The sequence below is a fragment of the Trachinotus anak genome, unplaced genomic scaffold, assembly GCF_046630095.1.
Source record: "Trachinotus anak isolate AG129_WGS33_773 ecotype Australia unplaced genomic scaffold, CSIRO_AGI_Tana_v1 ptg000007l, whole genome shotgun sequence".
In the NCBI taxonomy this organism is placed as follows: domain Eukaryota; kingdom Metazoa; phylum Chordata; class Actinopteri; order Carangiformes; family Carangidae; genus Trachinotus; species Trachinotus anak.
In genome coordinates this window covers 25,829,193-25,856,627 of record NW_027273858.1, presented here as the reverse complement: position 1 = coordinate 25,856,627, position 27,435 = coordinate 25,829,193, and the positions used below count along the sequence as shown (strand labels likewise).

The window sequence follows — 27,435 nt, the reverse complement described above, 5'->3', positions numbered from 1 at the left end:
CTTCAAATACGAGAAGCCTGAGGTAAAGAAACACCGCAGAGAGGACTGAAGAAACAGAGTCTGTGTCTGCGTCTGTCTGTGTTAATTGATAATGACTGACTGAAATTAAGGGGAAGAGTTTTTGTGTGCAGGTGTGTGTGTAATTCAAACAGTCGGGCTGTGCTGGATGAACAACCTTTGACACAAATAAAGGACTTGCCAGGGTCAAGTTGTCCCTCTGTTCTCCAGCAGGACTGGAGAGCGTCAGTCAGGACTGGCTGAGTCCCTTCCTCAGCTGTCTGGGATTATGCAACAGGGCTCCCTTCCCTCCACAGGCACTGCACAGACTGGTACACAATCTGCAAAGTGTGACTGAGGAGCAAATAGTTATTATAAGCACCGTGTGGCTGTCACTGTGGGACAAGCTGAAGTGAAGTGGCCTGCTAATGAACAGTGTGCAGCGTGTGGATGAGTGTTAATCAGTGCTGAGCTGGAGGAGAGCTGCTGAGGGCATGTGTTTCCCCACAGGCTGATGAACTGCAGGATTGATTATCAAACAGTATTTAGCTGAGCACAGACGCCTACTTGCAGAAGGGACACAAACACCACTAGAGCCAGGTTCTGTTTTGGCACGCCACCAAGTTACTGACAGAATTCATGTTGATTAGTGCTGATATGATCTGGCTCCACTGCCGTCTGTCATTTTAACTCAGAGCAGACTAAAAACGAGGAGGAGCTACTTTAGTGTTTTGTACACTGCTGGTTATAAATAAGAGATGGATAATAACATATTTGTTGCAGTTTTAGTTTAGCAAATCCATGTGTTTTGGTGTCAGAACAGAGTTATTAATTAATATGGCCATATAATTTTCCCATTCATACATCTTCACAAGCAGAGCAGCACTGCAACACTAAGAGGCTGAGGAGGAAAAAACAGCTCAGTAAAAAAGGATCTGGAGCTTTGAACTTTGAGCTCTATTTTAGCTTAAAAACAGCTCATTACATCTGACTCACCAGTGACGAGACCTCACTGAACATTCTGGTTGTTTCGATTATGTTTTTAGTCGGTGGTATGTGTCACTAGTTAACATTTATTTATTTTTATTTTTTAATTATTTTTTCTGCCATTTTAGGCCTTTATTTGTAGGTACAGTGGGGGGGGGGGTCAGATTCAAATCCCGGGCTGCTGCAGTTAGGACTAAGCTTTAATGGTACGGGCTCTACCAGGTGAGCCCCCGAGGCGCCCCGTCACTAGTTAATGTTATACAGCACTTTTAGAAAGTATGGCTTCATGTTGTTTGTCTTTAAGGCACAAATATGCTTCAAACAACCCAGTTTGTACAATATGTCAAGCACCACGTTTACAGGTGAATGTGTTAAAATCCCACTTACCTTCACACCGTCACACACCTGGCCATTAACTGTGTAACAGCACGAGTGTTGGATTGTGTCTCTCAGACACAGAATCTGGGTTTTCAGACTCACACAGTTCAGGATACTCCAGTCTATGTTCAGTTACTGCCACCACTGAAGAGATGCACAATGATGATTTGTCTTAAATGTTTCCACAGGTACAGAATAGTTTGAAATAAATGGAGGCGGAAGCAACAGCAGAACTCACTGCTGTTTTGAACTAGTGCAGCTGTTAAATGAAGCCATGTCAGCAACCATCACATGTTCTTTCCTTTTCATGCTTCCCCTTTTTCTTTCTCCACGTTTTCTTCCATGAAAATAGAGAAAGAAACAGAGGAATACTGCCTCAGAGGCTCAAACCATGAGGGAACACGTCAGAATGGTTTAGTGTGCTCCAAGTGTTAAACAAGAAACAGCACAGTGAATGCAGACATTGTTACCTGAATCCAGCAGTGATGGAACAAAAGTGGACAAAAGTGACCGGCACATTGGTGGTGGTGGCCTTGTCTGTGTAGGAATGTGATGTTCTCTGTGTGGGTTTCCTTTCTACAGTTGTTTGTTTCACTCTCCTGGAGAGATGATGAAACAAAGACAGACAAACATGCACATAGAATCTACCAGTTTGTTTCTGAATATATTTTATATAATAGAATTAGAGATGCACTGATTCCGATTTTCTTTCTAAGAACTATAATTGACAGCTACACAAACATTTTGTAAGTTTTCTTTCATGGACAATTCAATTGTATAAATTGTACAATTGTATCAATTGTATACGTGTGCGAGCCAGAGCAGCATTTCAGCAGCACAGGTAAGGTCAGCAGTGCGGCTCTAGTTTCAGCTGCTTTGCTGTCCTCTTCAAACTGCACATGTTCAGCAGGTTAGGGTTAGGATGGTGTTTTAAGCATCTGATTAAGTTTGTGGTTGTTTGAATGTGTTCATGGTTGTTCCTCACAGGTGTTAACAAATTGCAAGCTTTCCATCTTCTTTCCAGACCAGCAACAGTTGTGCAGTGCATTAGAGTAAAGCACAGAACCTGATATCTGAGACTGATGGGTTGGTCACTGATCACGCTGAAAACAGGCCAATTGATTGGTGCATCTCTAAAGAAAATACTCCTGCAATTTTCTCTTCACTGGCTATTATCAGAGAAGAGGTCAGGTCAGAGAATCATCAGGAAGCAACACAATAGGAAGTCTGCTGTTTGTTACACTTAGGTTTTTCAGTTGTTAGTGATTTGCACCCTCTGCAGGTCAGGTGGTACCATGCAACAAAACTTATTTTATAATGCATTGATTTTATTATGTATATTACCTTTATAAACTGGTTTCTCACCAGTTTCCCACACACCACCATTGGCTGCTGTGTGTGTTTATGTCTTTAAGTCATGTCTGCCACTAAAACTTTCATCATTAAAGCAGTGTTTTGTACATGTTTTTTTAAGTGAAGTTGATGCAACAGGTCACACAGGTACACAAGTCTTATAGTGTTATACAAGTTTTATAGCTATTTACAGGATTGTACTAGGGTTGTCACGATACCAGAATTTCAGTAGTCGATACCAATACCTGTGATTTTCCACGATTCTCGATACTAATTCGATACTAATTCGATACCACAATTAAAAAACAACAACAGGGGGCCCGATGACGGAGTGGTTAGGGCAGATGCTCTTAGCAGCTGAGCGCCGGCCCGACTCTTTCCTGCGTGTCATTCCCCCTCTCTCTGCCCCTGTCCTGTCACTCTCTGCTGTCCTGTCAATAAAGGCAAAAAATGTCCCAAAAAATATCTTAAAAAAAAAAACAAAACAAAACAAACAAAAAAAACTGAACCCATGTACTTTTAAATTCATTAATTTATTGAAAAGTGCTTTAAACTGTCAAGTATTTAATACCACTATGAAAACAAGCAATACTGTGCTTTATGGTAATAAATAACAACAATATTCAACTATTTACATTCAAAAAAGAACAGCAGTGGCATGGAGCCATAAAACAAACAATATTCTTCTTCTTATAAATATGCAGATAAATAACTAAACTACAGTGGTGTGGAGCCTGATCTCACATCACTAAAACCTCTAACACCAGGCGCTGTTTGCATGTCGGCCTGTTTGTGTCTAGAATTGCTCCGTATTCATCCGCCTCCGATGCAAAACATTTCCACTCGCGACTCTTCGTACCTGCTTCGTCACGGAGCCGACGTGTTGTTTCCGCTCCCCCCTGCTGAAGCCATTGTTATTGGCTCAGGTTTTCTTCTTCAGCGCCGCTGACTGCTCTGTGCTGCTCACACGCGTATACTGCCCCCGTCACTTCCGCCTAGAATCGACACGGCTCGCGAGGGAAAAGTTGAATATTCGGTTCTGACGGTTCCAGAAAAAAGCAGGTATCGATGTATTTTTTGCGAGTTGGTATCGAATTGGTACCAAAAGTATTGGTTCTTGTGACAACCCTAGATTGTACCAGTTGTCACTTTCAGTCTGATAAAGATGTGACATTTCTGCTTCTTCAACAGGGGTCTCAAAAATAGCTTGTAATGTCTCCTCACTGGAGGAATTAGGTGCACTTACTGATAACAAGCAGAGTCAAACATAATCTAATGAATCTCTAATGAATTCTCTCTACTGTTGTGTGTGTGCGTGCGTGCGTGCGCGTGCGTGCGTGCGTGCTACATGCATGCTTGCGTGCATTTGAGTGTGTGTTTGATAAAAACCACAGTGTCCAGCTGTTGTAGTAAATTACTGAGGCTTGGTAAAAAGAAAAGGTGAATGTGTGAGTTGTTTTTCCCTCTTGAGTCAGAACGGGTGGGACAAGGGCTGAGTGGCTCAGATGTGTCAGTGAATCAGAGATTGGGCTTGTGCACAGTTGATTACAACTGTTACAACCCAGAACAAAAACACAAACTGAAGCAACACAATGATCTACATTTACAAACTTAGAGGTGAAATGAGAAAACTTAGGTGAACAACAAGGGTTGTGGTAAACTATTTCAGGATCACAGCAGCTGCCATGCTGACTAATCAAAACTTGACACTACAACCAAACCGGTGCTGTCCAACTATATTATATCCGAGTGACAAATTAAAGAAAACATCTGATAAATGATGATGACAGTGCCATGACAGTGCCCCCATCCACAGGGCATTAGGGATCACTGAATGGTTTGAATATGAAGATGATGGGAATTAATGGGCGATCTGATCTAACTTCTATCTACTTTTCAAAAGGATCATACAAATCGCGTCATAAATCATAAATAAATAACAGTACTGTCCAACCCAAATACTCCATATGAACTAAGCAAAAAATGTGATTGGTTGTGACACAGAAGATGGCTTTGTGGGAGGAAGAATAGCAGCGAGCATACAAACATCCGAAAGAAGTGTCAAAGTGGTGGAAAGATATGAATCATGACATCTGCTCAAGATTTTCAGAATAAAATCAGTCTATAAACAGGATGCAGAGATGTGTGAGTTGGGCCTTTAAGTTGAAGGCTTCAACCTAATCTGTGGGGTGACTGGTGTTTCAGATCATGGATCATGATTCTGCCTAAAAAGATTGTGATGTGATTTTTTTACCCACCCTCAATGTGAATCATATGCTCTTGCAACAAATGAGGGACTGTCTGCAGGAAGAATGGTGCTCGTCCCTCCAGCAGAGACCTGGAGAATCAATGGGAAGGAGCGCTGCAGCTGTTCTGGTGGCTCCTGCTTGTGCAGCACCTGACTAACACACAGTGTGTTGGTTTGTCCTTTAACTTGTCACCTGTAGTCTAAAAGTCCTGCCCAGCTCCAAAGCTGGTGAACATGGTGGCAGAGAGAAACATCAGATCTAACAGAAACCGTAAGCTTCCTCACAGTAGCACACAAACCACTGTTTTCTCCTGCTGCTTCCTCAGTGTTTTCTCTCCTCTGTGTGCTAAAGCACAGCCCGTTCCTCTGACTGACGTGTGGCTCTCCTTTTCTTTCTCAGATCCTCCCAGCAATGTTGTACTGAAGGTCTCGTGACAGTGGAGAGAAAACTGATCCAAGTGAGTCAGCACACTTTTCTCTTAAGACTTCAGACATCATTGAAGCATCTCAGCCATCTGAAATGTTTCACAACACAGCAGAGTTTTAGTTAGTTGTGGTAACATGGAAGCCAGATTATAAACTGGAGGCTGTAACATATTTTAGTTCCCTTATCTCTAATGTGAAGAAAATATGAGCTTTCAACATGACATGTAGCAACAACCATTGCTTCACTTCTTGACATTCAGCACATTTACACACACACACAAGAGGTCCAGAGAGGTTTCTTTTCCTCTACCCGATTAGACAAGCCAGGTTTCTCACCAGTGATTAAATGAAGTCCACTCCCATGGGGGGGTGGTGATGATGGTGATGATGATGATATATGATAGAACTATTAAAGAATGTCTCTAGGCTACAAAGTAAAACGCAATAACATGGAATTGTATAAAGCAGCAGAGCAACAATAAACAATCCTTTTCTGTATATGGACATTTGCACTCTGTGCATACAACTGATTGTCAGTGATATATACACAGCCACTGTCAGCACAGTCAACGAGAATTAACCAGAAAACAGGTCAAAATAAGACGTGTCTGACGATAAATAAAATCAAGACCTTGTTGCTAATGAGATCCCACTGGCCTCACTCGTCACATGTTGACTCTGACCCATGAGAACTCAGTAGTCTTTACTGCATTATTACATGACTGCTCAGTATGCATGGATCAGATCACACGAGTTGTTGAACTCTCCATAATTTTGACCTCACCTGTAAAGTTTCACGCACAACCTCATGGCCTTCCTCCAGCTGCTGCAGAGGACGGAGATACTCTCACAGGTTTGTGTTCCCCAGGTCAAGAATGAAACACCAAACTGAGTGAAAACCACATGTATGTGAGCTGCTATGTTATACCTTAGTTGTGAAGTTTGAAGTTTGCTCATTTTATCAGATAAAATAACAGACTGCCACACTCAGATCAGCAGATCTCTGAGCAGTCATACAACACATTCACTGTGAAGCTTAGGATGGAACAGAAAGTGCTAATTGAAATAACACAGGGCTTTAAATAAACCATACTAACAGTGTAGGAGCACAGCTCACATAAATCTGGCAGACAACATTTTTGAGCTTCGATGACAGTGCTCCATAGGCAGTTCATGGGTGTGAGGGCATTGTGCTCTTTTAATCTAAACCCTTCTACAAATCCAACTTTCACTGGGGCCGTTACTCACTGAATGACCCTTAATGAAAAGCCTGTCTGTATCAGACACAGGTCAAAGGTTACCTTACCTTTCTCCCATTCCTCTGAATGTTGAAGCCAGCATGTAAAAGTATTTCACTTATTATGCAACCACTGAGCAGTGTGCTCCTGCAAAGTACATTATGACCACTGACATCACTTAGTGAACTTAGATGGTGAACTTAGTGGCTACCAAACTGCGTGGTTAAAGTCAAGACTTTTTCTTCTGCTCTTTATTAATAGTATTAATAATTTAATGTTATTTTATTGAGATAGCACTTTTGGCCGTATCTCCCAGCCCTGAGCTCTGCACAAGTTCTGTAAGGTGTAATGGCTGAATTGAGACAGTCTGATGGATTGAAACTCATATGCACTGACACAGTGGCAAGTGGAAGCTTGTACAAACAAAAAAAGCAGCTCAGTAGCCATGCTGTTGTAATATTAGATAAAGGAAAGCTCTCTTTCCAGGCTGCAGGTGGACTGCCTTCACATTACTGATTTGATGTGTTTACAGGTTTATACGAGATGTTGCGAAATAGTCTTTCATTATTTATTACAACCCACATCCTGTAACTGTGCCCTGGATAAAACAGTCCAAAAGATGAACATTTAACAAGTAGGGTGACTGAACTCATCTGGGGTTACCTCATTCCTTCATAAATTAGTTCAATATGACTTTACAGTTACCTTGCTAACTCTGTAACTTGAGAGAGAGAGAGAGAGAGAGAGAGAGAGAGAGAGAGAGAGAGAGAGAGAGAGAGAGAGAGAGAGAGAGAGAGAGAGAGAGAGAGAGGCTTAGCCATTAGAAATTGTGAAATATTTTCCATTCATTATGTGATGGGACTAATTAGACTCTGGCAGAGGACATCTTTGAAACAGGAAGAGTGTATGAAAATCAGTTCTGGGTGTTACTGTTGACCATAAATTATGTTGGAATTCAGACATAAAGAATGTTGAGTCCAAATTGTCTAAATTGTTGCCATGTGACGTAGAGTTAAGCACACTTTAAATCAAAAATCATGACATACACTAAGCATTAAAGTTCCCTGAGCTTGTTGACCTTAAAACTTCACAGATAATGTACAAAGCACAAAATAACTGACTCCCAAACTGTGTTCAGAGGCTGTTTAAAAACAGAGGGAGCAAGTATGAACTCAGGGGAATAAGTACATTCAAAAAAGTAAAGGTGATCTTTAAAATCTTTAAAAACATGCTGATGAATAGATATAAAACTGAGATATGGTTATCAACATTGCACAACTGTATCAGTGAAAGCTTTTTTTGAAATTCTCTTTTCTTTTTTGTTCAAACATGGCTATTTTGCTTCTCCTTGTGTCTGTTTTCTGTGACTACACTGACCTGTAGTCAGAGGGCTGCAGATTTCTGTAACATTATGTAGAGAGGGTCGGTAGCTTCAGCCTACAGCTTTTCACCTAGTATTGGTGTGTTTCTTTGTTTCTGTTTGGTTTTGTGTGTGTTTTCATGTGTATATGGAGCAAAATAAAGTAGAGGAAGCAGTCCTTCAATGTGGCCCAAATTTTAACTGTATAATTATTGTGGGCAGTAATAATATGGAGATACTACTGCTAGTGCTGAAATATAGCAAAATTACCTCACACCATGTTTCAGTTTTTAATCTTCCATATTCTGCATTATAAGACTAAAAAAAAGTCTGAATGCTCACAGAGTGTAACAGTGATGGACTGTGGCACATACTCAATGGTTCTTATCAACCTACCTACCTTACTACCTACCTACCTGTCTACCTACCTACCCACCATGTCCACAGAGGGGTTCTTGGACTCGTTCTCCTTTATTTGTCCCTGTGTGACCGCTGCAAAGCTCTAATGAAACCTTGACCAGATTACCATGATAATTTATGGAATACTTAATAGGATGTGCCCATTTTGCTCAGCACGACATTATCAGCTCGGTCCTCGTTGTAATTAATGACCAGGTCGCCATAAAAGTATGTGGATATTCATGTCCTCCACTCTGCTGGTTCTGCGCTGGTTCCCCAGTGCTGCTGCTCTTGGTGGATCCCAGAGGAGTGTTCAGCTCTACTCAGCAATCATTAAACAGCAGATGCTCATTATGACCACAGTCTCCCCACACTGCTCCTCCAGCCTCCCACACTACATTTATTATCTATTCCTCACCTTCAGCCCATCTGTCTGTCTCTGTCTGGCATTTCATTATGCAGCACTCGTAGGCCTCAGACACGGAGCGGCTAAGTGTGGAGTCAAATTTACCTCTTAGTCCTCCTGGTAGTGTTCAGTTGCTGTTTGCTGTTTGCACACAGGCTGGGCTTAGTGATATGAACAGTCTGTTGTTGACAGCTCTGCAGTAATTGCTACCTCAGTGAAGCCTACATTGTTGAATAGTTGAGTGTGTGTTCAGTTTTGATTCAACTCTGTGGTCATTTAGAGGCTGTAGATGAGCTGAAGCAGATGTCACATGGTCAAGTCCAGTGCACTTTGACTTTCTTCTTCTTTTCTTTTTTTTTAAGACAACTTCTCCAATGTTTCAGACAACAAAAAGACACGTTGTCGAACTCAACACAGAGTAAAACTGATCTTCTTATCCTTTAGAAATAAAACGTGTCACCACAAGGCGAAGTGAACATGAGAGCTGTGTTCTGTATGTGTTTGTACTGAGGTAACAAGCAGGGTTATTGTAATGTACAATACATAAGGGAAAGTGTGTGTTAGTGTAGCCTAGTTATGAATCATTGATGGAACTTGGTGATAGCAGTGCATTATTAATAGGAGTGCTGTCCTCTGGCTGTGCTGTATCGCTCACATGCTATGCTTTGTATTTAGCGGGGGCAGGGAGGTTAAGTGTCAGACTGAAGAAGCCAGCACAGGCTCCTCCACTACAGTAGTCAGCTTCAGACGGTGAGACTGTCTCTGGCAGAGTCATTGTCTTCATCCTAGAATGAAATTTATTTTCTGGTATGGGAGGTTATACCCCAGTGCCAGGTGTACCCTGCTGTACCCTGCTGTACCCTGCCGTGCCCTGCCGTACCCTGCCGTACCCTGCCGTACCCTGCCGTACCCTGCCTTACCCTGCCGTACCCTGCTGTACCCTGCCGTACCCTGCAGCTCTGAATATTCACATAGAATTGATGAGGATGTAAAGTCAGAACTGTGCGCTTGTATGGAACAGTCACACGGCTACACTCATTTTGTGAAGTGCTGGCAAGTTGCACATTCACATGCCGCACACTGCTGCACCCATTCATCCTCCAGCCCCGTCACACAGCATCCATTTACACAATGGACTCATTCATTTGGTCAGTTCAGTCATTACAGTCGTTTCTCCTCGACCGTCAGGGAGACATCACCAACCAGAGCCAGACAGATCAGTCAGCTGGGCTGAGTTATTGGCCAACAGGTAATAATGTTAGTAGAGAAATGCCAAAGGTGCATTTTAGGAAACATTTTTTTAAATGTGTCAAAACAACAAAATGTTCTAGTTATATGTTAAACACATAATTTGGGCTGATATACATGATCTTAATCAAAATGTTTAATTTATGAAGATAATAATCCATTAAAGGTTTGGATCTCCTACAGTGGGAAAGGTTAAAGAGGCTCGAACCAGTATCTTGTAGGTTAAAGGTTTATGTTGGTGGCTTTATGACTTTTACCACTGAAAAAAAAGATGTTGTTATAATATTTTGATCAGGAAGCTCATTTTAAAGGGTCATAGGTGGTGGTCTGGAGGCCAAGCTGTTGTCTGCCATTCTCCTTCTCTCTGACTGCATAAACACCCAAAAACAATATAAAGGATTTGACCTACACATTTAGTCTCATACTTAAAAGTATTCTCTCAGTTACCGAGTTGGCCCAGTTACTGGACATACAACACATGATTTGGAGAAGCAGGTAAAAGCTGGATCACGTCTGACTCCAAATTCAAACCAGGGACCCATGATCATACATTTAGACAATGGGCCTGCAGGGGGTCACAGCAATTAACAGAATGGCTGACAGGAGAAAAATTAAGTTTTTAAAAATTAAAGAAAAATTGATCTGGAGAACCAAGGTTTTTTTTTGTTTGTTTGTTTTGTAAAGCAAATGGAGTCTTTCTGTCACTGAGATTTTAATTTTTATGTGGTGAGAAAAATGAAGAGATCACACTCATGTATTCTGGGAATGATTGAAAATGAGAAAATATTTCAGTGATGTATGGAAAATGAAATGAAAATGTACAACAAGAGGACCAGAACCTTATAAAAGTTCTTTTAGTGACACTGACAAGGAGATGGTGTAAAGAAGAACCCCCTCCTCCGAGGAACCGGCTGGAGACAGCTGAAAAGATATGGAAACTCACGTTTTGACAATTGACCAATCAACATTAAATGTAAAATGGGACAAATAGGCTGTGTATAAAACCCTGTTCATTGAGCCTATAAAGGTCCCTCAACAACATTGTCTCATAAATGAAATATGCTTCGCTCATCTGGGGATGAAGATGACCCCATTACCTTTCCTTCTACACAGGATTTGTAACATTTCATGTTATTGCCCTCAGCATTTGAACTCAGGACAGTTTTGAAATCTTCCTGTTTGTTGAACTCAAAGATGCTCTACAAAAGCTTTTCCGCTAACAACGTTAGTAACAGTTTGTAAGAGCAAGTAGAAACACGGCTGTAAAGGTGGACTGGTGAGGAGATCAGTTTTCATGTTGGACTGATGACGTTTAACGTCCTCAACAACCTCTGTTGTCTCATTTAGACTCTTGTTAGCAACCTTTTTTTTTTTTTTTTTTTTTTTTTTTAACAGATATAGAAGCTTAAAATGATCAGGTCTCACAACATCATCTATTCATGCCAGCATCTGTTCACACACACACACACACACACATACTTGTACTTCTATCTTTGTGAGGACTCTCATTGACATAATGCATTCCCTAGCCCCTTACCCTAACCTTAACCATCACACCTGAGTGCCTAACCCTAACCCTGACCCTGACCCTAACCTAAACCTAATTCTAACCATGACTCTAAAACCAAGTCTTAACCCTCAAAATGTGATTTTAAGGTGTCTCAAAAAGTGAGGACTGGCCAAAATGTCCTCACTCTGTTAGTAAAATACTTTTTTTTGGTCCTTACTATGTAGCAAGTACAAGTACACACACACACACACACACACACAGTTCTGAGACCACCACAGGACAGTAATTGAAGATTGAAGCACAAATAGCAGCTCATTCTCTGCATGGGTCTTCTACTGACCGTGTGTGTATGCATGTGTTGCCTCATAGTACGGGGGGCTCCTTCAATTAGCACTGAGAGCCAAAGGGTGTCAATGTGACTATACTCATGCAGCAGCAGATTCTGTGTCTTCTTCTTCAGACCAGAATAACAGAGTTAAACTGGATATGGCCTCAGGGTCATCGTGAAGCAGCTGTGCTTGTGTGAAACTTTGATGAATTAATAAGTTACACTGATTTATGAGTGGGCAGCTTCATCCAAACTATGAATAATGAATCAGTAAGAATGTAGATGTGTATGTTCATGACTAAATCATTCTTTAGACATCTGATTAATTTCAATTTCATGTTGAAAATTGAAAGTTTTGCTCAAGCTGTGTGAACACATAATTGAATAATTGTTTATTTCTTTCTGAGTTTTTCGCAGACATCTCAGAACTGTGTGGAACAACTGTAAGAAATAAATGCTGACTGAAACTCTTCCCCCCCATCCTGTAGGTGTCTTTGTGGGATGTCCAGGCTAGGTGGCCTGAGGGGGTTCAGCCCCGAAGCACAGACCACCAGCACAGACACTCCCACTGCTGAGAGACTACACAAGCTTCAAGCTACACTACAGTGGGGCATGTCCACACAAAGAAACACCTGCACAGCTGCTTGAAAGAGAGAGTGGAGCGAGCAGCAGACGGCTGAGGCTGAACTTTGGACCAGATATTCAGGACCCAACTTGTCCTCAGACAGAGATCACCTGTGTCAGTGTTCGCTTTCATTCAACCAACTTCCATCTCTCCCTCTTGGATCTCCTAATATTTTACATTCCATCCATCACACACTCACCTGCCCCCCTCCCTCCCTTCCATTAGGACATCAGAGAGTGTTTTTGTGCTGCAGAGCTAGAAGTGTAGAGCAGGTAATGGATGATGCTGGCCATGGTGACCTAGTGTAAATGGCTATTTTTCAGCACAGCATAGTGTCAGTATCTACTGCTAGATCTTCCTCCTCCACTCCCCCCTCCCCTCACCCCTACTCCACCCTTCCGCTTCCTTTGCCTGTTCACCGCTGCTGCTTGCTGCCCAGTCCTGCCTCTCGCCTCCAACACCATGGTAGGTGCAGGCTTGGGTGTGTGGAAGCTAATGCGAGGAGTCCGCCAGCTGGAGCTTCACCGCCTCATCCTGGCACTGATCATCTTCTGCTTGCTGTCCATGGCCTTCCTAGCTTACTACGTCTCCAACAGCCCCAAAATCAAGGAGGCCCCCCCTTTACCCTTCAGTGACTGTGGTGGTGGAGGAGGAGGGGGTATGTCACCAGGAGCCAGTACTGGGGCCGCGGGAGGAGGGCCAGGTGTCCAAAGGGCACCACTCTTCCTTCCCCCACGCCAGGGCCGACTACGACAGGTGAAGGTGGTGGACAATTCCAGGACGGAGCCTGTAGTTCTGGTGTTCGTAGAGAGCATCTACTCCCAGCTGGGCCAAGAGATCGTAGCCATATTAGAGTCCAGCCGCTTCCACTACCAGACAGAGATTGCTCCTGGTAAAGGTGACATGCCCACATTGACAGAACGGAACCGTGGGCGCTACACGCTCATCATCTATGAAAATGTGTTGAAATATGTCAATCTGGACGCGTGGAACCGTGACTTGCTGGACAAGTACTGTACTGAGTATGGGGTGGGTGTCATTGGCTTCTTCAAAGCTAATGAAAACTCTCTTCTCAGTGCACAGCTCAAAGGGTTCCCCCTCTTTCTACACTCGCACCTGGGACTCAGGGACTACCGCATCAATCCCAGTGCTCCTCTACTCTACATCACCAAGCCCAACCAGGTGGAGCAGGGCTCTTTACCAGGGGATGACTGGACCATCTTCCAGTCCAACCACTCTACGTATGAACCAGTGCTTCTGGCCAGCACCAAGTCCTCTGAGGCACTGGCACATTTTGGACCTAGTCCCCTGCGGGCCCTCCATTCAACAGTGGTCCAGGACTTGGGGCTCCTTGATGGCATCCAAAGAGTTCTCTTTGGGAACAATCTAAACTTTTGGCTTCACAAGCTGGTGTTTGTAGATGCCATCGCCTACCTGACAGGGAAGAGACTGTGTTTGTCCTTGGACCGCCATATCCTGGTGGATGTGGATGATATATTCGTTGGCAAGGAGGGGACCCGTATGAAGGTGTCGGACGTGGAGGTGGGTGGACCACAAGTAATATTTAGATAGGATAGACAGATAGTAACTTAAGTGGCCTCTTAGACTGTGCAGTGGATGACGTGAGATGTTGACACTGCTTCATATTCATGTAAAGATTAGCAGATAAAGCATCAGGGTTTTTTGTACAAGTTAATAATCTAAATGCCAGTGTGCAGTGAATATAAAGCAGCTACATCAACACTCTCAGCTCAAGACAAGCTTGGTGCTTCAGAATAAAAGCACCAGTTGTTCCTCATCGATTCTTTATTTACCTATACTAGAACAGTACATTATTTACTTTAATTACAGCTGTACTTTATTTCACTAACAGGTAGAACACTACTATATTGTCCTATAGCCTACTGACCTCTGAGGTGGTTTTCCTAATGACAGGTTTTTAATTAACACTGCTCTAATACTGAGCCAAGGGGTTTATAGGAATGATGCTGCTGAAATAAAACTTAGACTGACTGACGTGATGTGCGTTGTTTTGACTCATGATATATATACATTCATGATACATGATGTACATAGTCTCCAGAAGTATTAAATGCTGCATAAATTGGGACCATGTGAGGTGTGACGCCGACATTAACTCTAATACAGCAGCTGGACATGGCCAGGCTAATCAAGAGAGTAGCTGCATTCATCTAGAGATGTAGAGTTCTGCCTCTAAACTGCTGATTGTGAAGGAAGTAGAATTTCTGCTCATTCTCTTTAAGAACCGTTAAGCCTCTCTTTGGCATAGTGTTTGTAGCCAATCCAAATCTGATTTCATGTTAAACTTTAGTCCCAGCACTCATCATGCCATCTCCTTCGTGAACAAAGTGTGGAGCTGTACAGTGGTTCTGGATTTGGACACAGTTAATGAAAAACAGCTCATGTCCTAGTTATGTTTTGGGGTTTTTACCTGTGCAGGTGGGCCTATATGTAGATAAATGTATGTTTTATATTTACAGTGGCTTCACAAAGTATTCAAACCCTTTTCTGTTAATACAAGTAAAAGCTTAATGTTGTCATATAGTGTGAACTTCAGGTGTGTCTCTCCTCCTTTCACAGGCTTTGCTTAACACTCAAAACAAACTGAGAGCACTGGTCCCTGATTTCACCTTCAACTTGGGGTTTTCTGGAAAGTTCTATCACACAGGTATGTAACATCTGACATCACTGAATGTGTCCACAGAGCTTTCTCTTTAAAACAGCTTTGAATCTTTGCCTTTGTCTCTTCCCCTTCAACTCAACAATCTTTCATGGGAGTTTGCAGTGTTGTAACTGTAACAATTTAATTGTTATTATTGTTATTTCAAACCTTTATGCAGGAAGTAGCACGGGGATGCTTGTAAATATAACCTGTAGAAGCTTGTGTAGCAAGCTAACAGAAGTCAACAAAAGAGCAAATTATTCAAGACTTTACTTCTTTACTTCATTCAGCACATTAACATCCTTACAATTAGTGCAGCCCAACAGTATCTCTCCCTCTCTGCTGCTCTTATCTTCCACTGTGCAAATATTAAACAAGAATATAAACAGACAGGATTTCCTGAATGAAAGCTCAATCAAAGATCGAAGCAAAGGATCAAAGCAAAGGAGGCGTGTCTCTTGCGATCCTGCAGGAATCGGGAGCTTCTTCCAGCAGCCAATACTGGATGGAAACCTCAGCGTGGGAGAGGCAGGAGGAGAAAAAGTGTATTCATGTATTGATTGAGAGCCATGAGCTCCCACCCTTCGCTGTGGCCTTCACTGGTTGATTTAAACGGCAAGGCTCAAACAGAAACTCCAGAGAGAACAGAATCACTGGAGATGAGCCAGGCCTGCACAGAATTGATCACTGTGGCCAGATGATAGATTTCTGTCCAGCTTGATCAGAACTCACTCTGACGTCATGGCAACAATATGTTCACCTGATCAAGGCGATGTTCCTCGGTACTAACGGCCGGACCACAGGGCATGATGGGAAACACCTGATGACCTCATCTAAGAATTGATTGATTTAGATCCACAACATGATGTGTTCTGTTGGTGATATTTTTATTTTAACTTGAAATGTATTTTCTGAGTTTTTTTTTCTCTATAAAGGTTTTGTGTTAACAGAATGAGTGACTTCAGTCAGAGAGGCTGAATCATATTCAGCTTACATTACATTACAGAGATGATTCTGAAAATATTGAGCAACACAAAAACTTTTGGTAAATGGGACAATTCTTCAAATTAATCTGTGCATCTGTGCTGATGTTTCAGCCCCGACAGTCAGTAGCTGACCGCCCACGGTTCCGTTCTGTTTTTGATCAATAACAAAAACATATTTCTTTCCTTGTATATTTTGACAATTGATTCATGTTTTGAACTTATTCAGCTAGTTTGACAGGTCCCACAAGTCTGATCAGCTGATTTATGTACAGCAGCAAATCTATATGACAGATGCTTTACATGAGATGTTTCTTTTTTCTGGATATTCATGGAATATGGAGGTTAAACCATAAGCAGAGCAAAGATCACCTACCTACCCTGTCAAATAGGAGAACATCATTCAACCACTGGAGCCCAAGTGCAAGTCTAATACATCTATTAAGATATTATAAAAAGGTCACATACTGAAGCTTTAAGGCAGTATTCATGCACAGATCTTAACCTTCACACCACAGCATCATCTGTTCAGGTGGAGGTTTTACCCTCAGTGGAACTAACAACAAATGAAGGTGGTGGTGTAACTGTGACTGGTGTCAACTGCATTACATCAGTTCAGGCTGTCTGTCAAATACTAAGTAAACAACAGTGCCATGTTTTTCACAAATTAAGACTCTTTCCCTCAGTGTGTGGAGCTCAACAAAATAACTTAATGTACCGTGACATAAGGCCAGAGATTGTTCATTGATGTAGATGGATCAGCTGGTTAAACTGTGTGTGTGTGTGTGTGTGTGTGTGTGTGTGTGTGTGTGTGTGTGTGTGTGTGTGTGTGTGTGGGTGTGTGTGTGGGTGGGTGGGGGGGTGGGTGGGTGGGGGTGGGGGTGTGTGTGGGGGTGTGGGTGGGGGTGTGTGGGTGGGGTCAGGGACCGATGAGGAGGACCGGGGAGATGACATGCTGCTGCAGCACAGGATGGACTTCTGGTGGTTTCCTCACATGTGGAGCCACATGCAGCCTCACCTCTTTCACAATGTCAGCGTGTTGGCGGAGCAGATGAGGCTTAACAAGATCTTTGCTCAGGTCAGCAGCACTAACACATGGCAGACATAAAGGAAAGAGGGAGGAGGGCGTAGTTTCTCCGGCTACAGGATCAGCTAAAGGAGTTTGTAGCATGGCTAGTGTAAGGATTATATGGTTACATGAGTAGTGTCAGCTTTTAAGAGTTGTCAGATCTTTTCTCTTTTTTCATATTCTCTTTGTGTTGTAGACATTAGTAAAACAACACTGTTGACGTGGCATGACTGGTATCTGTTTCCTTGCGTCTCTGACAACAACTTTGTTTTTACCTTCCTCCTCTGCCTGCATCCTGTCCTCCCACCCTCTCTCCAGGAGCATGGTATCCCAACAGATATGGGCTATGCAGTGGCTCCACACCACTCTGGGGTTTACCCAGTCCACAGCCAGCTCTACGAGGCCTGGAAGTCTGTGTGGGGCATCAAGGTGACCAGCACAGAGGAGTACCCCCACCTGAGGCCCGCTCGATACCGCCGTGGCTTCATCCATAATGGGATCCAGGTCAGTCTGCAGTCCTTGCAATAATGTTCCTATGGGTAAACCTTTCTCCATGCTGACACACTTTTCAGGAGGTGATAATGAAACAGCTCTGCACAGCTGCACCGGTTCTATTCTGTGTGGAGACGGTTTAGTAGAAAACACTTCTCTGTGAAATCTGAGCACAGCAGGTTTGTGGATTAACCTGTGACATGATTTCTGAAAACTGCCTCTGTGTTGTTCAGATGAAACTTTGGATGCTTTGAACGCCACAGATGGAGAGGTCCTGACAACATGCAGTTCTCCACTTTTCTCTGTTCAGTCTAAGGAAACTTGACTTCACTTGACTCACCACACAAACTACGTTTCTGGAATTTGTTCAGTGTGAGCAGCATGTCTGATAGACATTGGTATCACATAATAAATGAGAGATGAAAATTCATAGTTCTTCGGTACAGAGGCCCTGTTCAGACCTGGTATTGAAATACACATATAATACACACTGGGAGGTGATCTGGGCCACATGTGGCCACGTTCTTTTAGCAGAGTGAACACAAATGTCTCCTGGGCCACACTGAAGAACTGCCTCCTCTACTGACGTCCTCTGCCACAGGCTGATTAGTCCCATCACAGTTTCATAATGAGCTGAAAATACTTTACTATTTCTCATGGATAAAACCTTATTTCACTGTAGAGCTGTGCAATGATGCACTCAACCCTTCTGTACCACTCTCTAGCTCGCTCTCTTTCACTCTTACACAGACACACAAACAAAAACACACACACACTCACATACAGAGAGGCATTGACAACAGACCTGTCTGTCTGATTGGCTAAAAACAACAACACATACCTGTTTATTTGCACATAAAGCCAGGAAGTGAGATCCAATCACAAGAGATCACTCAACACGTGGAGACGCATTTTAAAGTCAGGTGTGAACAGAGGAACTTAGAGCTGACCACTTGTGATCAGATCACTGAAGACACATGTTAATACCAGGTGTGAACAGGGCCAGTGAACTCTGCAGTCAGGAGCATGGTGCACAGATGCAGGGGCTCAGTATATTCCAGTCAGGAGGCACAGTTCAGTCCCTTTTGCTTTGAAACTCTTGAAGTAGTTGTTTTGTTGGACATAGACCTTCAGCACCTCCTGCAGGGCAGAAGTGGAACAGACCAGATATGATTTTACTACTGTGAAGGTAAAACTACAGTGGGCTACCCTCAGCATTTTCCAGCAGTTTATTAGAGGCTCATGAACGTAGCAGGAGAAACACTGTGATTTCAGGTAAATGCCTCACTGCTGTTTGGTCACAAACCTGCACCTTTATTCATGAAAAGACGCTGTAATAGATTCTGTCTGGAGAAGGGATTTCCCATCTGGAGAGGATTTTCACTCTGAATCTGTTGTGATAGGATTTGTGTTTTCTCCACCTGCAGCTGAAGCTAATATTACAGTTCAAATCCAGTTTTCAACCAGCAGCAGCACATCATCCTCGATGCACCTGCAAAATGTGACTGAATGACCCTGAACTGACCCTTATCCCATTTCATCATTAATTGAAAATGCTGGTTCCTGTTTATCTATTTTAAAAGCGGTGTTGCTCCAGTCTTCCCATGAACTGCAGTGGGACTTTTGAGAGCAGCACACAGAGCAAACAAATGACCAACAACACTGGGTCAAAACCCAGGATATGTCTGGACCATGTATGTTCTGTGTGTAAAACTCTGTGTGTGTGTGTGGTGTGTGTGTGTGTGTGTGTGTGTGTGTGTGCGCACGCATGCGCACGTGCACGTGTCTATCTCACTCTATGTTTAGTCACTCAGATTTACACTTATTAGCCAAAGGTGCTGTACATCATTTCAGTTCACTTTAATCCCTCCTGGAGACTCTTCTATTGAAAATAGCTGAGGTTTGTCCAAAGAGATTTGTCTCTCTGTGTTTCTCTAAATATAGCGACAGATGTGTTAAGTTGGCGACAACCTCAGGCTGAGAATGCATCCTAATAGAAACTGGTTGCGCCATTTTGAAAGAGCAGCAGCCAATGAGGAAAGTCCAGCACTTAGCCAGCTGACCAATGGTGTAACGTCATGACTCAGTCACGTGACATTCAACCAGCGAGTGGTGGAACTTGATCACTCAGTCAATCACGGACATTTGCATTTATAAGGCTGGACCCACAGTTGCAATCAAAAAACTGGATCAGGCTTTATGTAGCTGAACCAGTTGATGGGACACAGTTAAAATCCTGTAGATCAGCCCGGGACATCCTTGCCCCGGTACTGTCCTGAGTTAGTAAAAACATCCACAAGAAGGAGACTGAAGACAGTCTCCTTCCACAGTGATGTCAGTCTACACTAACAAACTGATGATCTCTTTGTGTGTTTCAGGTGCTGCCGAGGCAGACGTGTGGTCTGTTCACCCATACGATCTTCTATAACGAATACCCAGGAGGCTCAAAGGAGCTGGACAAGAGCATCAGAGGAGGGGAACTCTTCCTCACTGTCCTCCTAAACCCTGTGAGAAAACCACACACACACACACACACACACACACACACAGTGAACTAATCTCTATGGTTGTGGTGTCCGGTTTCATTTGGACTTGTTTGTTTTTAATTGTAATAGATATGTAGTATCACTTTACTTTAATTAGCATTTCTAAGAGGTTTAACATTTTGGTATATGGTTATAACTCACTATAATCAAGTTGAGAAACTCCAGCGGTCCTTCCCTCTCCAAGTATCTTTCTAGCCAGTGTCCTGGAGACAAAGTGAGATGAACTGAAGGCAGATAGAACACCAGCACGACTTCAGAAGCTGCTATGTCTTGGCGCCCACTGAGACATGGCTGGTTGTTGCTGTGCCTGACCTGTAAGAAGACCAGCTGGATTCTCTGTCTATTATCAGGACAGAACAGAGCATTTAGACAAACACGGGGGGGTCTGTTTTATGGCTAACTGCTTGTGAGACGTGGGTATGGCTCACCCATGAATTCAGCCATCATCCTTACAACAGTCTATATACCACTTCAGGCAGATGACACCTGAGCCCTGGACAAGCTGCATGGAGTCGAGTTATTAATGGACTCAAGAATTCACATCTGTCCACATCAGGCTGTGTCCTCAGGACATGCACTCACCAGTTATTGGTGCCAGTGTCCCCATCTGTTTAAAGAGGGCTGTCCCCACAAACCTCAGGTCACTTGCCAGTCTCTACCACCCTGTTGCACTTCTGTCTATATCTGTAATCATGTAAATGCTCCTCTACCCAACACGATGGAGCCCCCTCTGTTCACACACAGATCAGAGAGCCACAGAGGTGCACACTGCCCTCCGTCATCTGGACCAGAGTAACACCTACCTGTTACAGCCTGTCATTAAGGTCACAGACCTCCATCTCCAGCTGCATCCATCAGTGATTGTGGATGACAGGAGCAGTTACATTAGCGATGCTGAAGTTGAAAGGATCTGTTCCTTTATATCCACGTCACTGAGGACCTCCACACAGAGAGCGTAGTCAGAGCAGCAGGTCTCTTCTTCTGGAAGCTGAGGAGATTTGGAATGGACTCTACATCCTCACAGACTTTTCCAGATGCACCACGGAGAGGGGTTTGGTATGGCAGCTGCTTTTCAGGAGGCAGCAGAGGTTATCACAGGTTGTAAACTCCCTGCCTTACAGGACAGCCCCCTAGAACAGCTGTTCACCATGCTACCATCTATTGTAGTTTTCTGTCTGTATCCTTATTGCTTATCTCACTGGTGATGTGTATCATGACTTCTGCCTGCAGAACCGTCCCAAGTCTCATCTGAAGCATTTGATTGTACAGACAACAAATGTTATGCTGCACAAATTACAAATAAAGTGTCTATTAATGTGAATTATTTGTCAACGGTTGAAAGACATGTTTTATATTACTACAGCTGTGTAATATCTCTTTACTCATCAGCCTCCACAGTTAACAGCAAAGCTTTAGACTACATTATAGTGTGTTTAACATTCAGCCTGCTTATACAGCTACACAGGGTGTACTGAATACATTTCCTCATATTGCTCTGTGTGCATTGACACGTCACCATTTTTTGTGTGTGAATTAAATTGTGATCTTTGATTTCTCACTTGTAGCCGACTGCTGGTTTCAGCTTTAGAAAAACAGTTCCAGTAAATGTTAAACTAACTAAGCCCACGGTTCCTCGCCATCCAGATCAGTATCTTCATGACTCACCTGTCCAATTATGGCAACGACCGGCTGGGTCTCTACACCTTTGAGTCTTTGGTGAAGTTTGTCCAGTGTTGGACCAACCTCAAGCTGCAGACTCTGCCTCCCGTTCGGCTTGCTGAAAAATACTTCCAGATCTTCCCTGAGGAGAGAGACCCGCTCTGGCAGGTTGGTGTCCTGATTCTGTTTTTGACAACTTACACATCATATTTTACACACAGCTGTTTGAGATTCATTTGAACTTTGTTTGGAGGAAAGGAAATTGGACATTTGACGCTTTCAATGTGTTTTTAGAGGAATGACTACGAAGTTGTCCTTGTCTCAGTCCCTTTTGGACTGTTCTTAATTTACATCATTTCCAGTCATTAAATCATTGTCCATTGTTATATCGAGAAAAAGTTAAAATCTTGTTTGTCCAGGTGAAAGTAAAAGCCACTGGTGTCCAACAAATTCTCTTCTGTTTTTTTTAATTGTATTTTTTCTTCCACTGACTTTTATTTAGCAGCTTTCTTTAAGCTTGCTGGTGGAAAAAATGGAGCCTGCCACTATTTGATAGACACATTTTCTCCATGAAAATGAAATGAATCACATTGTTTTTCAGAACCCGTGTCATGACAAGAGACACAAAGACATCTGGTCTAAAGAAAAGACCTGTGACCGACTCCCCAAGTTCCTTGTCATTGGACCACAGAAAACAGGTACCACGCTCTCTCCACCTCCATCTTTATCTTTGTCTCTGTGTCTCTCTCTTCATTATGATCATTGTTTTGTCTTTACTCAAAGGCACTACAGCGCTTCATTCATTCCTGAGCCTCCACCCAGCAATCACCAGTTCCTTCCCCAGCCCCACCACCTTCGAGGAGATCCAGTTCTTCAGTGGAGTAAACTATAATAACGGGATTGACTGGTAAAGACCTCACTGCCCAGTCTGTGCACTGCCCCCAGAAAGTCCTCAGTACTCCGTCACAGTTAAACCAGAGGGAGTCAGTCCTGGAGGGAGGAGTCAGAGATCAGGACTTACATGGACTTTAACTGTGTCTGCTACATGCTGACTTTAGTGTGTGAATACCTCTAATCACATATTTGTACTTGGTTTCATCAGTCTCTAGAGATCCGTTGTCACAATCACTGTGGTTGAAATGACGTCACAATAAAACAGAACATGAAATTGTTTGGGAATGTGGATCTTAAGCTGAGTACTTATTCCTGCTCTCCTCAGGTACATGGACTTCTTCCCATTCCCTTCTAACGTCAGCACAGATTTCATGTTTGAAAAAAGTGCCAACTACTTTGACACAGAGGTGGCTCCTAAAAGAGCTGCTGCCCTGTTGCCTCGAGCCAAAATCCTGGCAGTACTAATCAACCCATCCGACAGGGCTTACTCCTGGTACCAGGTGAGACACCGTCACAGACTCTGTGCACACATTCAGGACTGTGTCAGGCTGTACAGCTTCTTTGCTGCAGTCCAAACCCTTGTTATTGTTAAATGTGATTGTTCTGCATGTTAATGACCACAGCATCAGAGGGCCCACCAGGACCCCGCAGCCCTCAACAACACTTTCCATTTAGTGGTGACAGCAGGCCCCGCGGCCCCCAAGGACCTGCTTGCCCTTCAGAGACGCTGCCTTAATCCTGGGGCCTATGCTACTCACCTGGAGCGCTGGCTGCAACACTACCAGCCCGGACAGGTAACTCACACCTCAGCGCACACTGCAGCGGCTGGACACTGGTACAGTTCACTTTCTACAGTCGTGTCCATCCAGGTGTTTTTATATCACATGTCAAATTATAAAGGATAATAATATTATTGATGCGTCACTTCACATAGCATTTTAGTGTGTGTGTGTGTGTGTGTGTGTGTGTGTGTGTGTGTGTGTGTTGTGAGATACATGGAAATACTGTAACAAGATGATACATGCTTGGTTTGATGAATGTTTCACTTCACTGTCAAAACATCTGGAATAAAACGGCATCAGTTCAATAACTGACATTAAGATAAATCTGATCATTACCATGGTGATGATCTGATCGTTACCATGGTGATGATCAAATTAGCCTGTTTCCAAGTTTCCACGAATAGCAAAACATGAAATGTTGCATCTCTGCTCACCAGGTTCCTGAGGAGATGCTGGTGAAAACACAGGTAGTGATGTGACATAAAACCTGAACCGTAGGGAACAACACATTAAACCAACAGCTGCAGCCTCTCAGAGCTGTGCAGCCTACAGGCTGCAGAGAACAGATGGTATTTAATATCCCTCTGGAAAACCCTGCAGCTGTGTTATCAATATGCAGCTAACGTGAAATCAGTCTGTAGGCTGCTGTGAACATGTTTAAACTCGATCGTTGTTGAAGAGCTGAAATAAGCAGGTTCAGCTCAGTGAAGAGCACGACACAACGTACTGTACATGGACAGCTGCTCGACTCGTTTGCTCCTTGGTGTCCACAGATGGACAGAACATTAAGATGCTGTTCAGAGGAACCAGCTGGGTTTTGTTGCTGTATTTGCAGTCAGACACACATTATATACCAGTTAAGGATAATGTTAAATAGACTCACAGCAGGTCTCAGAATGAGTGACTGCTTCAGTCACATGACTCTATGATTCTGTGACTTGGTCTTTAATGTCGCCACAGAAGAGTCTGACTTACATGTCCAGATGAGACATGGACGACACTGACTCTGTGTGTGTGTGTGTGTGTGTGTGTGTGTGTGTGTGTGTGTGTGTGTGTGTGTGTGTGTGTGTGTGTGTGTGTGTGTGTGTGTGTGTGTGTGTGTGTGTGTGTGTGTGTGTGTTCGTTCTAGTTGCACATTGTGGACGGGGCCCTGCTGCGGTCCAACCCATCTCTGGTGATGGAGGGAATCCAGAGATTCCTCGGTGTCACTCCCATCTTCAACTACACCCAGGCTCTCATGTTTGTAACACACACACACAGACAGTACATCTGGAGAACCTGTGTTTCTTAAGGAACACCTGAACATACGAGGAGTGTTTGACTGCAACATGTCTTGTGTCTGCAGGTACGATGAGAGCAAAGGTTTCTGGTGTCAGCGGGTGGAAGGAGGTCGAGCCAAATGTCTGGGGAAGAGTAAAGGCAGGAAGTACCCAGAGATGAGTCCTGAGGTACGTCTGCACCTCACACGTTCATCACTGTTTCACAGCATGAGCTCCTAATGGGATCGTTTTGGTTCAACCAATTCTTATTTTTAGTCATCACTTCCATATAGAAAAATGTGTTACTGCTGCAGAAAAAGCAGCAGTAACACATCAGCAGCCACTAACTAAACACATGAGAAACCAAACTGTTAATCACTGTTAACATCTGTATGTTGTATCAGATTATTCTTCCGTTTGATCTCTGACCTTTCCTTGTGTGTGTGTGTGTGTGTGTGTGTGTGTGTGTGTGTGTGTGTGTGTGTGTGTGTGTGTGTGTGTATGTTGTGCTTGAACACACAGTCACGTGCCTTTCTGGCTGAGTACTACCGTGAGCACAACATGGAGCTGCTGCGTCTGCTGAATCGTTTGGGCCAACCGCTGCCGTCCTGGCTCCGCCAAGAACTCCAGAGCACCAGCTGGAGCTGAGGCCACAGGCCCACAGACACACACACCACAGAGGAGCCAGGACTGGAGTCTGTGGATGAGCCAACACTTGGCTGTGGATTAGACTGGACTACCTAATCTGGAGCCAACAGCAGCACACACTAAAAGAGCTACTGGGTTTGAGCTGAAGATACTGGTGCTCCTGTTCCACGGCAGTTGTCACAGTGTTGGTCCCTGCTGCAGGAGGATCCCTCCAGCCCGTGACTTGATGCCAACCTCCTGCGAGCACTGAGGGCAGCTGTCAGCCTCAGATCACATGGGAGGGGTGGGAGAGGTTGGGGGGTTGGGGGGTGGGGGGCTGACGCTGCACACATCAGTTTGCTGTGGATCCAGAGGACTGGGTGACCAGCAGGTTCGAGGCATCAAGAACAGATCAGACCGCCTTAATGTGAGGAGAGAAACTCACAGGACGGGACCATGCAGATGTGGAGTGTGTGACTGGACACAGGACTAACATGCATAGACACACACACACACACACACACACACACACACACACACACACGTCTCTTCTCTCCACAAGAATGATTGTAAAGCAGTCTATTTTCAAAAGCAGTTGTATATGTTAGGTCTGGGGGGGGCAGGTGGCCAGCAGACAGACAGACAGTCAGTCCAGATCCAGAGTTCTCTGTTCCACACACATCTACCTGCAGGTGGGCAGCAGTCAGGCTGCTGTGTCACCTTTCACCCTCACAGTCTGTTGACTGTAGAAACAGACCGTTCAGAGTGGGTTTAGCTGATATGATGATAGGTCAATGTAATTATCATGTTTAGATTCGGTCCAGGCTGTGCCCACACGAGCATCCTGTCAGGGAAACAGCCGTCACCGAGCAGCTTATTACACTGATACAGATGTTCTCCACAGCAGCCATGTCTCCCTCCATTCTCCAGCTTTGAGTTCACATCACTTATGTTCTCGCTTTTCACCTACAAAATTGACCCTCCACGTTTAGACAAATGCAGTGAGCCACACAACTGCTGAGCAGAGGTTACGTTGTAGGTTTGGATCTTCAGGTATATGAGTTGATACAAATGTCAGTGATTGTGAAACAGGGTGGGAGTAATGCAGTGAGTGGTTTGGTCACAGTCTCTGATTTCAAGGCTTTGGCTGGATACTTCTCCCCTCAAATAGCTGCTGATGCTCATGGGTAATGTAGTATTTATGAGTTATCAAACAAGCAGAGGGGACAAAATTAAGTTATTTACAACAGTTCATGTTTTTAGTGACGAGGACCATTATTATTATCATCATTATTATTATTATTATTATTATTATTATTATTATTATTATTATTAAATGGAAATGGTTCACTTCTTTTATTTTATCCTCACTCAAAAGTGTTTTCACCATTTTAACAGTGAGAAATAGTGAAGCAGCTGTTGACACTGATTCTGACATGATGTGATCATGAGGCATAAACCTGGACCAGAGCTGTTTCAAAGCTGGTGTGGGTCGTGTTCGACTGCGAGAGGGACACCTCGGTCAGTGGGAACTCCTCCCTGAGGAAAGAAAACATAACATAACATGTCAGATATCCTTAAAGCCGAAACACACACCACCCCACACAAAGACACACACTCATCTCTGTGGGAAGACAGTAAACCCACGAATGTCACAGGACAAGAGAACAGACATCAGAGCCAGTGCGGAGGCTGATCAGAAGCTGCTGTCTTGTTGTTTTCTGTTTGTTTTGTATAAATGTCAAAAAGGCCAACACTGTATCATCTCTAATAAACACATAGAGAGGTTGGACTTGATGGCTGCTGCCTCTTTCTTACCTCACTCACACTCACGGTAGCTATGTGACTGTACCTCAGTGAAGATATTCGCACATCCAGACACCTGGTGCAGGTGTGCTGAAGAATGTCGTCTTGAAAGAGAGAAGATCCCACTCACTG

General features: G+C 43.6%; 1 protein-coding gene across 2 annotated transcripts in view; it reads left to right on the top strand.

Annotated features, from left to right (window-relative positions):
- The window catches only part of ndst2a (N-deacetylase/N-sulfotransferase (heparan glucosaminyl) 2a), a 38,664-nt gene extending 11,375 nt beyond the window's left edge, over window positions 1–27,289 (top strand). The window contains exons 2-15 of one of the 2 annotated variants that reach the window (XM_071481621.1): window positions 5,364–5,421; window positions 12,367–14,045; window positions 15,105–15,192; window positions 17,093–17,247; window positions 17,557–17,742; window positions 20,109–20,237; window positions 21,921–22,103; window positions 22,537–22,633; window positions 22,719–22,842; window positions 23,155–23,329; window positions 23,453–23,623; window positions 24,741–24,850; window positions 24,957–25,059; window positions 25,393–27,289. In XM_071481621.1, coding sequence (XP_071337722.1) covers window positions 12,966–14,045; window positions 15,105–15,192; window positions 17,093–17,247; window positions 17,557–17,742; window positions 20,109–20,237; window positions 21,921–22,103; window positions 22,537–22,633; window positions 22,719–22,842; window positions 23,155–23,329; window positions 23,453–23,623; window positions 24,741–24,850; window positions 24,957–25,059; window positions 25,393–25,518 — 2,727 coding nt within the window. In that variant the 5' untranslated portion in view covers window positions 5,364–5,421; window positions 12,367–12,965 and the 3' untranslated portion in view covers window positions 25,519–27,289. The remainder of the gene's footprint in view (window positions 1–5,363; window positions 5,422–12,366; window positions 14,046–15,104; window positions 15,193–17,092; window positions 17,248–17,556; window positions 17,743–20,108; window positions 20,238–21,920; window positions 22,104–22,536; window positions 22,634–22,718; window positions 22,843–23,154; window positions 23,330–23,452; window positions 23,624–24,740; window positions 24,851–24,956; window positions 25,060–25,392) is intronic. The other variant, XM_071481623.1, reaches the window with a different exon arrangement.
- The last annotated feature ends 146 nt before the right edge of the window (window positions 27,290–27,435 follow it).